A 15,203-nucleotide genomic window follows, 5' to 3' on the forward strand; every position below is an offset into this window, starting at 1 on the left:
CTTGCATATGTCGTGGCCGGTCTCTGAATGGCCACCGAAGTCACTCATCAGCCACAGTTTAGCAAGGTTGATGTCCACGTCATTTGACTCAATATGAAATGAATTTCTATAATGAAAGAACACGAAAGTCGCGGCGGTAGCACATCATGACTGGGAAAACACATTGCAACAGTCCAGTGACCCTCGTAATAAGACATACGACACAGGCCGTTTCTGGATCTTTCATTGGGACAGGAACACCTTGTAAGAAAGTGGCACCTGCCCACCTCGCAAACCTGAAAAGTACCTTAATGAAAGGCTTCTGATTGTGCCGACTGCTCCTGGTTTGCGTGCAATACTTCTCTGGCCATTACGAGGTCACGCCCTTCAGGCATCTTGCTGTGCATCGCTAGACGAGCCCCATTCAGGTAAGAGTTTAGACAGAAGTGGAAGTTGAAGATGGGCAAATTCACCATACCAGAAGGATCCCTGCACGCACAACACCGTTTTTATGGCCATGAAAGAGGGAACCCGACAAGGCGCAGATATGCACCTGAGATGGAAGGCAGAGAATATTAATGCCCAAAATGAGAAAGTGGGGTGGACTGGAGCCGGGGAACTCAGTCATACGGAACCCAAAATTAAGGCCACGGCTAGAGGGGCCCCGAGAGATGCTCGTCAGGTAACTAGTTACCTTACCTGCTGGGAAGCCTGGAAGGCTCATCCGTTGCAGGAGTTGGGAGCCTGGAATTTCACATTGAGACTTTGAAGGAGTTCGTGCCTCACAAAAGCTATTTGCGGACTGTGGAAGACTGCCAGCTGAGCCTTTCTAGGTTTCTAGGTTCCTGCACTGTTCCCTGTAAAGACTGGTCGCTCGGCCCGGGGGAACCACCCCGCCGCCAGCTTGCAGCGCACGCCACCCACCAACATCACTCAATCCAACAAAAGCGTCACCTCAACCGACACGAAGACGCATCCTCCTGCATGTCTACCCTCGTCGCCATCTTGAAAGCAATAACACCCCTGGGCTACGGTGCCAGACGGACGATCCTTACACGAACGATCCCCACGCGACCGATCCCCCCACGAACGATCCTCACAATGAACGACCCGAAACGACAACGCGTCGATGGTCATAAGCGAATAATAATTCCCCTTCTCCATGGAGCCTCACGAACTCGACAGACGAACTTCGAAAAGCTCTTGCCGTCTTCCGCATCCCACGATTCTTTCCGCCTCGAGAGCGTACTTCACCTGCGAGTCCAGTTGTCCAGATCTGAGTGATCTGAGAGGATACTCAACGCCATGGGCTCCTCCAGAAACAACGACCAACTCGGTCATCGCCGAACTATGATGCCATCTGACCTAGCGATCACACCCTCGGAAGATACCGCGGCCAGCGTGGCAGTTTTGAAGCGAGCGCCCTGCCCTTCTTGGTTCTGATGATGCATTCGAGACCGACCCTGAAGAATTCGACCGAAAGATACGCGATGTGCTTGCTGGCTACATCATGCCGTCAACTCTCTGGTAGCATGGCAGACTCTTTACTGTTCTGCACATGGATCTCGCGTCTGTGAAAAATACTGGCAGCGAGGAGCTGTGCGGCGGTTGCGGTTACAGGACATCGTTCCGCCTATCACAACAGCACCCTCAAAGTCCTCGCCCACCACACGACATCAAGCGCCGAAGAAGGGAGGGCCATGCACCAGAATGACTCTCGCCGTGACCCATCATCACAAAACGTCTACGCAAAAAGCTACGACCTCTGGAAAACCGACACATCGGCGGCGCCCTCGAGTTTGCAAACACCAAAGCGACGGAGCATTGTGATTGACTCTAGAAGAGCTGTGCGAGGTCTTGAGCGCCTAACTGACGCATGCATCTCCTGATGCCTGGGATCGGCAACTTGACGCACGGCAGTAGCGATGCCGACGTGGGCAACTACTTGACCAACAGCAGTTCAATAACCCTCCTCGCCCTCTACTGCTCCATGGATTTGCGCAGCCTGGCACCAGGCTTTGGCCCTACTTCAACAGCGCGCAATGTGAGGCCGTAGAATCCGAGTCCAAAGCGCGGACGACATCATTACGTATGGTTTGCTGCTCTCTTGGCAACACATCGAGGTAGAAGAGGCCTTTTGAGTAACGAGCTGCCCAAAGGGCCAATGTAGGACCATCAAAAGTGAGGCAGTTATGCTTCAAATCATGACGGTCTTTCTCGTTGGTTGGGGTTCTGCTGCCTGGTGAGGTCTTGTTTAGGGCTGTCTCCCGTCTTTCGAGAATGCTGATAAGCGAGCCAAAGTAGGCGAATCATGCTTGATTCTTCTCTAACACGACCCCACACTGCCTTGCCCCAGCCCCGTTATGGTGCAAACATGTCCTGATGATCCTGGTTCAAGATCAACTGTGCCTCTCAGCGGCAGATTTGAGGATGGATAAGGCTGACTGAGGGAAATACAACTGGCCAAGCTGCATGCCAAGGGCGCACGTGCGAGGGCCTGTTTGCTTCTTAAAAGGAGATCTCTCCATACTGGCTGGTGTCGTGAAATTAGCGTTGAATCCATCGATCCATCCACCATGGCCGAGTCAAATGAGTCATCTCAATTTCTCCTCCAGCCTCTTTCCTCAACGATAGCAAGACGATCTCACAATGAAGGCCATGATAATGACGACAATGGTCGAAATAGCACCTACGATACAGACGAGACACATGGAGATGTTTCTTTCGTGACAACTGGAATTGGCAGAAACGACAGCCATAGTGCTGGCCACAGACGCAGCCACAGCACTGAACCATCCCCTAAAACCACTGGCCTGCTCATCCGAGACACGGCCACCAAGGACGTCAATAAGTCACCTTCACAGCGCCGTCAACAGAAAGGCAACATCTTTTTAATATGGAGCCTAGAACTGGCCCTCCTACTACTGGCCGTTGGGCTATTGGCCTCCATCTACGGCATCTTGATCGCGTACAGCGACGATGAAGTGCCCAATTGGGACGGTAACAACAACGGTACTGGTGGCGCAGGTATCACGCTCAACGCCCTCGTCGCTATCATTGCCACCATATTCCGTGCTATCCTGGCATTTGTTGCACTACAAGTGCTGGCACAGTTGAAATGGGATTGGGTATCAGGACGCTTCAGGCCGATGAGCGACGTACAGCGCTTTGATGATGCTTCGCGCGGCGCTTGGGGATCCCTGGAACTGCTACCGCTCGTGGCTCTACACCAGCCTCTGGCCCTGATCGCTATCATGGTAGTCGTCGTGTCTCTAGCTGTCGGACCCATGACGCAGCAGACAATGCAAACCTACTATTGCGCTCGCGTTGTCGAAGGACGTCCTGCTGCTATTTCTGTGGCTAACCGTATCGACCAGTCTCTCTACTTCCAGGAGCGTCCATCTGCATTCGCTCTCCACGTTGGCTTACGGTCGGCCATGCAAGACTCCATCGTGAACCCATCCAACGACTCCAACATTGCTGCGCTCTTTACTTGCCCCTCCGGAAACTGCACCTTTACTGCCTACGCCGACCATCCAGGGCAGCCTGAAAATGAGAAGGTCTCTCACGCTAGCCTAGGCATGTGCAGCCGCTGCGAAGATGTCTCGGAGCTGGTCGAGAGAGTTGTCTACGTGCCTCGGCCGAAAACTGAGCAAATCACCGTCAGCCTACTTGTTTCGGGCGCCGCCAGCTCAGGCAACGACACAGAACGACTTGAAATCAAGACGGGAAACCCTGCCACCTCAGGCACTCAATATCTGAGTGCTGGCCTCACAGGAAATCTCACCTGGGCGCGCAAGGTGGTGCCGCGTGAGTTTGTTAACACTGCTCGCTGGTCAGCTGCCAATTTCACCATACTCGCCTTTTCACAAGAGCACTGCAAAACTTTGGACAATGGCACTATATCGTGTCCTCTGAGTACAAGCAACAGCTCAGATGCCAAAGCCTGGAGCGAGCCGACGGATTACATTGCGGCCACTTGCATCATGTACCCCTGTGTCAAGCACTACGCTGGACAAGTCAAAAATGGCGTCCTTAAAGAGAGAGCAGTCAAGAACACGCCGCTTCGTCTACAAAAGTCTGAGCCGCTCTGGGATGGCGGTGAGTCGCTCCCCCAGACATTTATGCGAGGCGTCCAAACACCCTGCTTGGTCAACGGAACACTCTACACCTCGTCGAATATGACATCTGCTTCCGAGAAGCTGCCATCATCTGCTAGACAAACCGTGTCAGTTCTTTCGAAGGACTGGGCTACCGAGGACCTCGACACTCCATCTGAGTACACAAATGTCACGGCACCTCAGGAGTGCGTGGCATCGCTCTGGCCGGCCTTTATCGAGGCCTTTCAGCGAGAGCTGACGGAGACCTTTGATGCTTACTGCAGACCACAAGGGTTCCAAACAGAATACGTCGCTTGCTTTGGTAGATACGGCGGAAACTCGTTGGCCATGGCCGCTATTCTACGCTCTCGCACTACCAATCTCGATTCGATCAGAGAAAATATCGACTCTATGGCCATGCGAATCACGACTGAAATGCGCCGCGCTGGTTGGGGCCCATACGCAATGGCCAGCACAGCCTCCAAAGGTGATGCTTGGGAGAATCGGACATGTCTCCACGTGGCGTGGGCCTGGTTTTCCCTGCCTTTAGTTCTGTTGGTGCTGTGCATCGTGATGATCTCTTGGATAATTGTGAAGGAGTTGCTGAACAAGGATACCGGCGTGATGTGGAAGAGCTCAGTGCTGCCATTCTTACTCAAGGACCAAGTTCCCGCGATAGAGACGATGAGCATGAGGGAGGTGGAGGCAGCGGCCAAGGGCTTAGAGGTGAAGCTACAAAAGCAAGAGTAGGGTTTCTGTCTTATTCGTAGAGTAATAAATAGGCGTGTACAACAGCATTCGAGATTTGCGACCAAGACCTCGTTGATATGAGCTGACATGTGAGAAAGCGTTATGGCGTGGTTCTTCAACATTTGGTCAGCCAAGTCTGCAAAATCAGCGCTTTCTGGGATATGATCAAGAAACTGGGGGATCTTCACGCGGTCGAATTCGGCCGAACCCATCACGGGTGCTTGGTAATGAGGCTCCCCTTGCCACTCATAACTCACTGTGTCTTGGCATACCTCCTACGTTTCCGGTTCAAGTTAGCTTTGCGCAAAGTATCCGCAACTGCGTGAGTGACTGCATAAGTTGTTGAAGCATTGACTATTGCGTCACGAGATTTACCTATGTGTGTTGGAGAATTTACACATCACCGGAGGACTGCTGCCTTGAGTTTATGCTTGGGATTTCATGAGATTATACGGAATATCTCACGCGTACTTACTCAAAGCTCATCATACAACATGCTCTCAACAATCACGGAACCAAGTGCAGGAGTATATCAAGACGGCGCTGCAGGGACTATAACTCGTTTGGAAGACCAGCAGGCATGGCGTTACACGTTATCAAACCACTTTGAAACTGAGACCCACTTCATACGTTGACGGAGGGCAGCTGACAAGGGTATGTTGAGATCCATTAGGAAATCATTGCGCAGTCCCATGCCGAACCGTCTCTCAAGACTATCTTTGCGCTCCACGGAGGCACCGAGCTTCACGGATGTCTATTAATGACAAATACACAGCCAAGAAATGAACCCAAAGGCTTTGAAATCAAGATACCGAAAATACCAACTCTGTGTGGAGGGACGCGAGGTGTGTGCGAGTTTATGAGTCTTGTCATGTCGCGACCACGACCACGACCGCGACCACGACCACGAGCAGCATCAGCAGCTGATACGCATCACCTCTGTTATCAACTCCACGATTTCTCATTTCTTTCTCAATATGCCTACCTTCTTAGTGACCGGAGCGTCGCGTGGTCTGGGGGTAAGCTGGCCAAAGTGCTGTCAACTTTGCCTATATGTCTGACATGTGCCCAATTGTAGTTCGCCTTTCTCAAGGAGCTCTCGGCAGATCGTGAGAATCTTGTTGTAGGGCTTGTGAGAAACAAGTCATCTACCGAGAAAAAGATCGCGGAAGAGCTCGGCTCTCCGGAAAATATTCGCATTGTCGAAGCCGACGTCACCAACTATAATGCCCTCAAGGCAAGACATTTGCGGTGTATATACTCTGTAGCTAACAATCACCTCAGGACTCTGTTCAAGAGGTCTCGAAACTTACTTCTGGTGTGCTCGATTACATCATCGCAAATGCAGCCCTGATCCCATCCTGGTCCGCATGGGACGCTGTCGACGTCTTGTGAGTAGTGTGGCACGTGGTCAAGTAAAAGACAAGACTAACACACATGATAAAGAGCCCAGAATCCAGAACTCCTTGAAAAGGATATACTTGACTCAATCAAGGTAAACGTGGTTGGGAATGTTCATCTTTTCAACCTTTACACGCCTCTCGTTCTCAATGGTCGGGCCAAGAAGGTGATTGCTATCTCCTCAGGCATGTCGGACGTCGAATTCATCCGCGGGTTCGAGATTGAGCCAGCAGCTCCTTATGCTGTGAGCAAAGCGGGAGTCAATGTCGTAGTAGCAAAGTTCGCGGCTCGTTACGCAAAGGACGGCGTTCTGTTCATGAGCATCTGCCCCGGCAGCGTGAACACTGACTTCGAAGGGGAGAGTACGTATGATCCAACCAAGCGGGTGCGTATACCAATGCTAATAGTGCTTAGTGACTGAGGAGAAGACGCAGAAGGCGCTTCGACTGGCAAGCAAGTTTGTGAACTATGCCCCCGACTTCAGGGGCCCAAGCTCGCCGGAGCATTCTGCTAAGGCGGTCCTGGGGGTCATGTTTGAGGCTTCGCTGAAGAAGGGGGACAGTGGATCATTTGTTTCTCGTTATGGAAATAAGCAGTGGATGTAGACTTGCTGATTGAGCTCTTGGAATCGAATCTGTCTTTGTATAAACCAGTCATGCTATAGATATCGTGACGGCCTAGACCAAAATGGAGAAGCAAATCGAGCTTCGGTCCGTACACCATCAACGCTATGGAGGAGGAAATATCTTGCTCGAGGATCCTCAAGATTTCGCCCCAACGCAAATAATTACATGAACGTGCGTGACTTTGAGCAAAAGGAAAGGGCCACTCTTAGGCGAGCTAGATGCAATATTAATCCTCCACACTTATCATCCTGAGCGCGCAAAAATTCCCCGTTATGAACTAGCCCCCTGGTCTCCCAATCGGCCGAGACTGGATTGCCAACATCCTAATCAGGGTAGCGTTGCGCAGTTGATGTGGCTATCATGAAAAGCGTCGTGAACCTGAAAATAAACTCACGGCAATTAGTCATACGGGAAAGCTTGAGATTATTAATTGCGTGAATATTCGACCGTCGTGTTCGGTCGAAAGGTCACAGTTGATATAAAGCTTCAAGGGCTGACAACTCCGTCCAACTTGGTTACTCACTCACACTACACCCTGACGTGAGATCATGGCCTCTGCTGGGCCTTTCGAAATCACCATACTCGGTGCCACCGGGTGGACGGCTACTATTTGTGCCGAACACATCACCAAGACCTTCCCAACAAGTACGAGATGGTGCATTGCTGGTCGGTCAGCCGACAAGCTCGAACGTCTCCGGCAGAGTTTAAGAGCTATCAACCCAGACCGACTTGAACCGGAAATCCATATTGTTCCCCGACTTGATTCCGAGTGTCTCGACCCGCTCATTGGCAACACCAAGGTTCTCATCAACGGCATCGGACCTTATCACCGATATGGAACCCTTGTGGTCGAGTCCTGCGCTCGGAATGGCACCCATTACGTCGATTTCAGCACCGAGACAGCTTGGATTGCCGACATGATTCGTGACTACCATAGCCTGGCGGAACAGTCGGGGGCCATTATTATTCCAGCCATCTCCGGCTCCAGCTCTCCATCCGACCTGGTGGCATGGCTGCTTGTGACCCATCTTCATGACCATGGGCTCCCAGCACCATCCGAAGTCGTTTGCTCAGGAAAACTCAACATGTTGGGAATGCAAGGCGGCTCCCTTCACACTGTTCTTGATGTAGCCGAGCACTGCGGTATTGGCGGATGGCTGAATGGAAACTCGTGGATCTTGTCTCAGACACCGAAGCCTCTCAACACACCTGCAGTTAGTCTCCTTGGTCATCGTTATGACCCAGTCTTGGGCCACCTCGGGACGTCTTTTGTTGCGTGGGGGAACCAATCAGTTGTCCAACGCTCTGCCAGCTTCAACGCCCCAACCTACGGTCGAGATTTCGTTTTTCGCGAGTACATTCCAACTTCCGGTTTCTTCTCTGCCGCCGTCGTCCACGTTATCACCAAGCTCGGGATTATCCTCCTCTGTATTCCTTGGTTCAGATCCTTTGTTCGTGGAAAGGCGCTTAATCCTGGATCTGGACCAGACAGAGAAGAAAGCAGAAGAGTCGAAAGTGCTGAGTGGAAAGCTACAGCGTACATCAAAGGGAGCAAGGAGCCTACAGCCGTGGCGGAATTTGGGTACAAAGGTGCACTGGTCGACATGGCTGCGATTCTAGCCGTTGAAGCTGCAGCCACGATTATGGAGATGCCCAAGGCTAACGGTGACGGATCACCTATAGCTGGTTTGCTAACACCCTCCATACTGGGTTTGCGGTTCGTTGATCGGCTGAAGAAAAAGAAATTCACTTTGGGTGTATACGAAGTATGAAGGAGCCATGTAAAGATAGAAAGAAAGATTTATCAATCTCTGCTTCAACTTGAGAAAACTCCGACCTTCAGTTCTAATACAGTTGTACGTCTCTGTGTGATACCCTGCACCACTCACACTACCTCTGTACCTGAGTATCACAATGAGGGTTTAATTATGCAGTTGTTGGTCCAGAGTCGCAATGTCTGTCAAAATGAAAGTCGATATCTGTTTCTGTTTAGAAGCCTATCTAGACGCGCTGTTCTCAATCTAGCACTGCTCCCAGCGCTGGGTAAGAGCCTAGCTCGTCGTTATTTACATCTCCTGTCAAAATGACGTTGACACGATGTATCACGCCACGCCGGCTTCGGTCTCGCCCATTGGGGATATGATCAACATAATCTCATGGTCAAAACAGAAAGCTTCGCGAAGGAGCTTTCAAATTGACATCCAGACATCTCTGTAACGAGGTTTTGGTACAAGACGCCGGCAAGGCTTATTTTATGCGCCAGCATGTCCCTCATCTGAAAGAGATGCATTTTGACAGACATTGCGACTCTGGCCCGTTATGAGCATAGCTAGTATGACCTAATGCCTTGTGCACTTCTTCTTTAGGCAAAGCTAAGCGTTACTATAAGTTAGCATTCTAAGCAAAAATAGACGCGATTGACTGGTCTCCTTGTGTACTTTACCTACTCATTGCAGAATTGACTTTGCAATGTCAAGATAAGATGGGCTCGATAAGATAAATCAATGATGTTGGAAGTTTCCGCCTACCCTAGAGACATAATGATTTGTCACGCCGCTAAATTACAAGCACGTGCTTACTGGTTGCACGATTCACCTTCACGGTGCTCATCAAAGGCTACATTCTTGCTTTTATTTGGACACCAAGGAATGGCCAGGAAAGCTCATTTTCTTTTTTCCCAAGGCTAAATACACTGAAAACAGCACATGATTGTACAGATATGGTTAACTACGGCGTTTCCCGAGGCTGCGATACGTGCAAGAAACGCCGCAAAAAGGTTCGTTCATTTGGCGTGAATTTGTGTCATGCATGATACACTGACAAGAGACATGTCTAGTGTGACGAGTCCCGACCTGTAAGTCATCGTTTGGAAGCTAGGAGAGTATGAGCCACTTACCGTTCCGTTACCAGTCTTGCCAACGCTGTCTTAAATCTCGTCGAGTATGCCCCGGCTACAAGGATGATGGGTTGCTGGTGTTCCGACATTATCAGCCTGTTGATAACCTGAGCACATTGCAATTTGACAGATGGTCTCCTAAAACAGACGTACTGCTCGAAGAGGTTGCACTTGACATCTTTCTAGACAGTTTCGTTGTCCCATCTCACGATAGAGGACAATCACGAGGGTTTCTGGACGGGATGCATTCTCTACTCGCCAATGCCAATCCCGCTTGTACCCTCATCTCTGCAGCCAGAGTCATTACCCTTGCGTCAATAGCCAACCGTACTAGATGGCATAGTCTGTTGGAGACTGCGCAAAAACGGTACGGCCAGCTTTTGATGGACTTTACCGTCTCTTTGTCACAGGAAAAGGCAGGCGTCTCATTCAAGTATTTTCTCACTGCTGTATTGCTGGGGCTATATGAGGTGAGTTTTGGATAGGCCATCCAAGATTCCTACGATTTTTAACCCTTTGGCAGATTATCATGAGTAACCATGCTTCGCCTGCCAAGTATCTGGTCCATATACAAGGCATTCACTCGATTCTTCGACAAGGAGTCCATATTTTACACCAAAATTCCGCCGCCCAACTTTACCTTCCTGGGACAGGCCTGATATTGAAACAAACTGGGGTGAGACTGCAATGACTCTATAGCATGGGCAACATTACTAATCCTTACAAGGCCTCCGATGAGACTGGGCGTGGTGTCTTCTCCCCGCCACTCAGTGACAAGCCGCGTCGTTCCCTAGATCGGATTATTATCAATATGTCACCCCTTACGGCTCGTGCAGAACAGCTTCTCGCGAACCCCTACTCATCGACAGAGGATCTTGTTCAGTTACAACAAGACTTGCTGGCACTGGAAGGCGACATCATGCATTGGGATACTGATCGCCCATCTTCATGGGCTCCCAAACTTGTCGGCCACGTTCTAAGTGAGGCCATAGATGATTCTGCATATCGCTGCTCAGGGCCAGTGTACAAGTATTTGGACCGTACGATTCCCAACGACAAGCCCTCTGAGATTCCAGCTAACATTGTGAGTAGAATACGTCGCTGCTGCCTGGGCCTCCTGGAGGTCGATATGTATCCTCTATCTCGATCATCTCAGTTGTCTTGCTCAGGCTCTTGGCCAGGAGGTTGTGAATGATCATCGTGCCAAGATCAATCATTTAACCGCTGAACTAAAAGCGTCCATTCCGTACCATCTCTCAAGAGACCCTGAAGAGTACGTTGAGCGCCCTGATGCCGATACTACATCAAACACGCCACAACGGATAGTTGGTGGGCTTTTGCTACTGCATCCCCTATATGTCATGGCGAGGTGTACAACAGTTGCGGTACCTGATAGAGAGTACTTTTTGAGGACTCTCAGATGGATTGGTTCAGAGATGGGGATAAGCCAGGCCACTATCTTGGCTGACTACCTACAGCCTAACATGCAAGGGCCTTCAGCGATGCAGACTTCTGCAGTATCTTTTATGGATGTGCTTGAGGGCCATTTCCTAATATCAGCAAGTATGATGCTGGAACCAAGTTAGACACCGATAGTAGTCTCGAAACTTTGAAACCCCATGCCCAACTCTTGCTACCCCCCATGTGGGTAGACCTATTGTCAGGCCCTTTATTATCGTCTCGGTATGATGTGCCTTAACTGATGTCTGCTGTCCGTTGTTGAAATTATAAAGTAGTTATCTGCAGCTCCTCTGATTACAAAATTGATGTCAACCGGAGCATTCCCGGACTCGCTACGTGGTCATGCCCGTCACGGTCAGTACTGAGACTGATATCCTCCCAAGTGTTTGTAAGTTCCAGCTGTTCCTTGCACTTCTGCTGTATCAGACGAAGTGCATCACTCCCAAGAATGACTCTCAATGGCTTCGGCCTTCCAGCGCACACACCTTCGCCTTTGACGCAGTCAACAATGCGTTCCGATAGTTTGTTGATGTCACCTGGAACATTAGGTATGATCTCGGACGCGAAAACCCCCATGGTCTCGTCGAAGAGAGGCTTGTATGCATCGATCGACGGCTGGTACTTTCCGAAACCCTCTACTGAGCCCTCTCGTGCTGCTCCAAGTTGAGATGGGAAACCGCCAGGCTCAAAGATCATGCAGTTGATGTTGAAAGATTTGACTTCCTTGGCAAGACCCTCAACAAAGATGTCAAGAGCTGCTTTGGATGCAGCATAATGCGAGAGAAATGGAAGCGGGCCCCAGCCTACACCAGCGCCGGTAAATGCGAGAGTGCTGCTTTGCTGGGATCGGAAATATGGGAGAATGGCTTGGGACACATGCAGTGTTCCAAACAGGTTCACATCAAAGATGCTGTGGACAAAGTCGTCGCTGTAGGTACAGTCGTTAGATTTATCAAAGGTACAATGCAGGTTGGAGTACTCACGTAGCCTCTTCGATGCTCTTAGGTGCTGAAACTCCAGCGTTGTTCAGAAGAACATCGATATGTCCCCAGATGTGCCAGGCCTTCTCGATTTGTGCATTGATTTGCTGTTGCGGAGCGGTGACATCGAGCTCAAGGATAGCAACATTGTCTGACTTGAGATGGCCGAGGCGTTCACCTGCGTTTCGGCCTGTTGCGATGACACGATCACCTCGGGCTGTGAGGTGCTGGACGATTGCTGCACCGAGCCCCGACGTCGTAGCCGTCACTAACCAGATAAGCTGTGGCATGTTGTAGATGAGTTGGGGAGGGTAAGGTGGACTGAAGGAAGAGGATGGTCAAGATAAGGTTATTATATAGACTGACAGGTAGATAGATACCTTAGTGTCAGCCACGGCGATGAAAAGCCCAATGTCCGGGACATTGACCATCTGCATGCCTCTCCTGTTAACTCAGAACTCGATAATCTTCAGAGCTTGGTGATTGGGTCGGTGGTGGGCCTCAGTGGTGTTTGCGCAAAGCTAACTGGTTTGGGATTCCAGGGCCGCAGCACTAATTTGGTGCTGACTTGATTTGGAGGGAGACGTTATGACTGCTTATGTTCTGGAACTATCAAGTGTGGATCGTATTATCTCCCGCATAAGAGTGTGGCACAGCTGTGCCGTTTGCTGCTGTGACTGGTGGACTCTTTTAGAGCCGTCGTTGACTCTAGTTGATATTATGCTGTTTCTGTGAGCCCGAGGCATGCTCCGCTTTTGGCCTTTGGTCGCCCTACGACCTTCTTATTCAAGTTGATACTTCATGCCCTAGACTGTTCAGATGACTATGTGCGTCTTGGATAGCCGAACCCAATTTTCCTGTTTGTTGCCTTAACATGAAGGAGTTATTACCACAAATCAACAATAGTGCCGAGGCAAATCAAGAAAGGAGAATTACATAGAGAATATTACGTAGCATCTGCTTACAGGACCCTGAACTCCAGAAGGTCCATCCCATCCGCGAATAAAGAACAAATCTAGGCTATCTAGCAGAGTTGAATGGTCCCGGGCGGGTTCAGCTGCCATGTCTGGTGTCTAACATGCCATGGCTCCTCCTCCTTCACCTCCTCTTCCCTCTTCGCTCTAGCTGCCTCCGTGACCGCACCTTTGTAATCGACGACAAAGTTGAGTGGCACCTCGTCCATCATGGCGATATCTCCCTTGTGGCTGGGTCTCAAGCACGGTGCCTTGGCTCCATGATTGTTCTTGGGGTAATAGCTCTTGACATCTTCCAGTCGACGCTTCAGGGAGTCGTGAAGAATTGCTCTTCGTGGGATGTCGCGGTAGGCGCCCTTGTTTGGCCAGCCGCGATAAGGCTCCCATCCCTTGTCTTCTTCCTTCTCGGCGAGGTCATTCAGTTCCCATCGTGGAATGAATGGCAGGATTTCTAGAAAGCTATTAGCAGTTGCGGTGGATAGTATCAGGATTTCGAGCTTGCTTACCCATGAACTTCCACATCATGACTTTGAACAGGGCAGTTCCACGACCAAAAGACAGGCAATCGTGCATGAATCCCTTGATCACCAACTCCCTCACCCTCTCTTCGTCGTTCATTAACTGTTTGAACGTGGCCAGGCCAGTGGGACACCAGTGAACCTTGGACTTGGGATCCTTCTGGCCCACAATGTCGACCTCACGGATCATCCACTCCAATGCCATGTCGCTCATCTGCAAGCGTGAGTCGTCAAGTGGTACATCCTGGTTCTTGGCTTTCAAGGTCGTCCAGTAGTGCTTGATCCGTTGCCAAAAGCCCATGTCTTCGATCTTGGGCAAGTCAAGGGCTGGCCATCCGCCGCCAATGTCACCATGGTTACCGGGGAACCAAACCTCGTGAATATCGTCCAGCTTAACATCCTCAAACTTATCATGTTCATGATAGTTATGTCGAATGTCTTGAGCGAGAAGGGCAGGCTTGAACTTGACGCGTCGTTCATCGACAGCAACAGCGTGACGGACATGTTCAGCTGTGCCAGCAACTCCAACTGGGGCTGGAGCACTCTTCTCAACAACTGCGACTGAGTTGACGCAGTCCCACATGCCGAGGAAGAAGACCTTGATGTTCTTGTGCTTGGAAACGTCGCCTGCATTTCGGCAAAAGGTTTGGCTGAAGGCCTCGATCTCCTTGGTCGCTGCCACTGTTTCCTTGCTCTCCTTGACGACGGCGTCGCCGCCCAGCAGATGCTCAACTTGGTCCTTGCACTGACTGCCGTTGGTGTAGACCTTGGTATTCTTACCAGTAGCAGTTTGCTTCTCTTTTTGTGCGGCGACACGATCGTCACTCTCGCACTTGAGAGCGCGCTGATACAGGCGATAGGCAAAGGGGACCATCTCCTCGTTACCTTTACAAAGGAGGCCAACCTTGTTGACCATGCGAGCGAGAAACTTGGCTGTGAAGGCGCCACGGCTGAAGCCAAAGATGTAAATTCTTGCGTCCTTGATTCGAAGCCATGTTAGTACTGAAGATGGAATGGCGATGGGTATCACTTACGGTCTCGTAGTATCGCATCAGGAAACGATAACCGGCAATGACGTGGGCATCAAAGGTTGTTCCAAAGCCCTGGTCAATAGTCTTGGAGAATGAACTCCGTATCTCACCAAGGTAAGTCTTATTCACGGAAGACTCATTGACATCGTAGGTGCCAATACCGGCTGCAGCACTGTCAGCTGAGTTCATATCAGATAGACGACAAACATACTCTGATAATAGTGGAACTGGTTGGGATGGTTGCGGTCGAGCTTGCGGAGGATCTTGACCACGTTGGTATCGGCATTGGTGCCGCTGAAAGTGTTGCCAGTGCCATCGAAGCAGAGAATAAGCTTCTTGTGCTCTTCACCATTGTCAGCAGCTGCTGCTGGAGACTCGGCGTGTGTCATGTTGGCGAACGTGATGGTTGAGAAGTGAGAGCCCTGTCTAGGTATTTGTTGCAGTTGAGGGGAGAGATGGGCTGTTGTTACCTGGGCATTTCGGGTTC

General features: G+C 50.6%; 6 protein-coding genes across 6 annotated transcripts; 4 read left to right on the forward strand and 2 right to left on the reverse strand.

Annotated features, from left to right (window-relative positions):
* Positions 1-2,555: 2,555 nt before the first annotated feature.
* On the forward strand, positions 2,556-4,867 carry NECHADRAFT_101106 (uncharacterized protein; the record flags this gene model as incomplete). Its single annotated transcript, XM_003049109.1, has 1 exon — positions 2,556-4,867. One exon carries the CDS (start codon positions 2,556-2,558, stop codon positions 4,827-4,829), a length of 2,274 nt encoding a protein of 757 aa, XP_003049155.1. The 3' UTR covers positions 4,830-4,867.
* Positions 4,868-5,806: 939 nt separating this feature from the next.
* Positions 5,807-6,835, forward strand: NECHADRAFT_95010 (uncharacterized protein; the record flags this gene model as incomplete). Its single annotated transcript, XM_003049110.1, has 5 exons — positions 5,807-5,848; positions 5,908-6,042; positions 6,114-6,220; positions 6,276-6,592; positions 6,645-6,835. 5 exons carry the CDS (start codon positions 5,807-5,809, stop codon positions 6,833-6,835), a joined length of 792 nt encoding a protein of 263 aa, XP_003049156.1.
* A 569-nt stretch (positions 6,836-7,404) lies between these two features.
* Positions 7,405-8,628, forward strand: NECHADRAFT_45062 (uncharacterized protein; the record flags this gene model as incomplete). Its single annotated transcript, XM_003049111.1, has 1 exon — positions 7,405-8,628. The coding sequence occupies one exon, from the start codon at positions 7,405-7,407 to the stop codon at positions 8,626-8,628; it is 1,224 nt and encodes a 407-aa protein (XP_003049157.1).
* Positions 8,629-9,575: 947 nt separating this feature from the next.
* NECHADRAFT_95012 (uncharacterized protein) lies at positions 9,576-10,237 on the forward strand (the record flags this gene model as incomplete). The annotated part of the gene is made up of 3 exons (XM_003049112.1): positions 9,576-9,632; positions 9,693-9,710; positions 9,767-10,237. 3 exons carry the CDS (start codon positions 9,576-9,578, stop codon positions 10,235-10,237), a joined length of 546 nt encoding a protein of 181 aa, XP_003049158.1.
* Positions 10,238-11,507: 1,270 nt separating this feature from the next.
* NECHADRAFT_82746 (uncharacterized protein) lies at positions 11,508-12,483 on the reverse strand (the record flags this gene model as incomplete). Its single annotated transcript, XM_003049368.1, has 2 exons — positions 11,508-12,141; positions 12,197-12,483. 2 exons carry the CDS (start codon positions 12,481-12,483, stop codon positions 11,508-11,510), a joined length of 921 nt encoding a protein of 306 aa, XP_003049414.1.
* Positions 12,484-13,217: 734 nt separating this feature from the next.
* On the reverse strand, positions 13,218-15,105 carry NECHADRAFT_95014 (uncharacterized protein; the record flags this gene model as incomplete). The annotated part of the gene is made up of 4 exons (XM_003049369.1): positions 13,218-13,618; positions 13,674-14,664; positions 14,720-14,880; positions 14,928-15,105. The coding sequence occupies 4 exons, from the start codon at positions 15,103-15,105 to the stop codon at positions 13,218-13,220; spliced, it is 1,731 nt and encodes a 576-aa protein (XP_003049415.1).
* Positions 15,106-15,203: the final 98 nt, after the last annotated feature.

This window comes from Fusarium vanettenii (genome assembly GCF_000151355.1).
Source record: "Fusarium vanettenii 77-13-4 chromosome 7 genomic scaffold NECHAsca_9_chr7_10_0, whole genome shotgun sequence".
NCBI classification, from domain to species: Eukaryota; Fungi; Ascomycota; class Sordariomycetes; order Hypocreales; family Nectriaceae; genus Fusarium; species Fusarium vanettenii.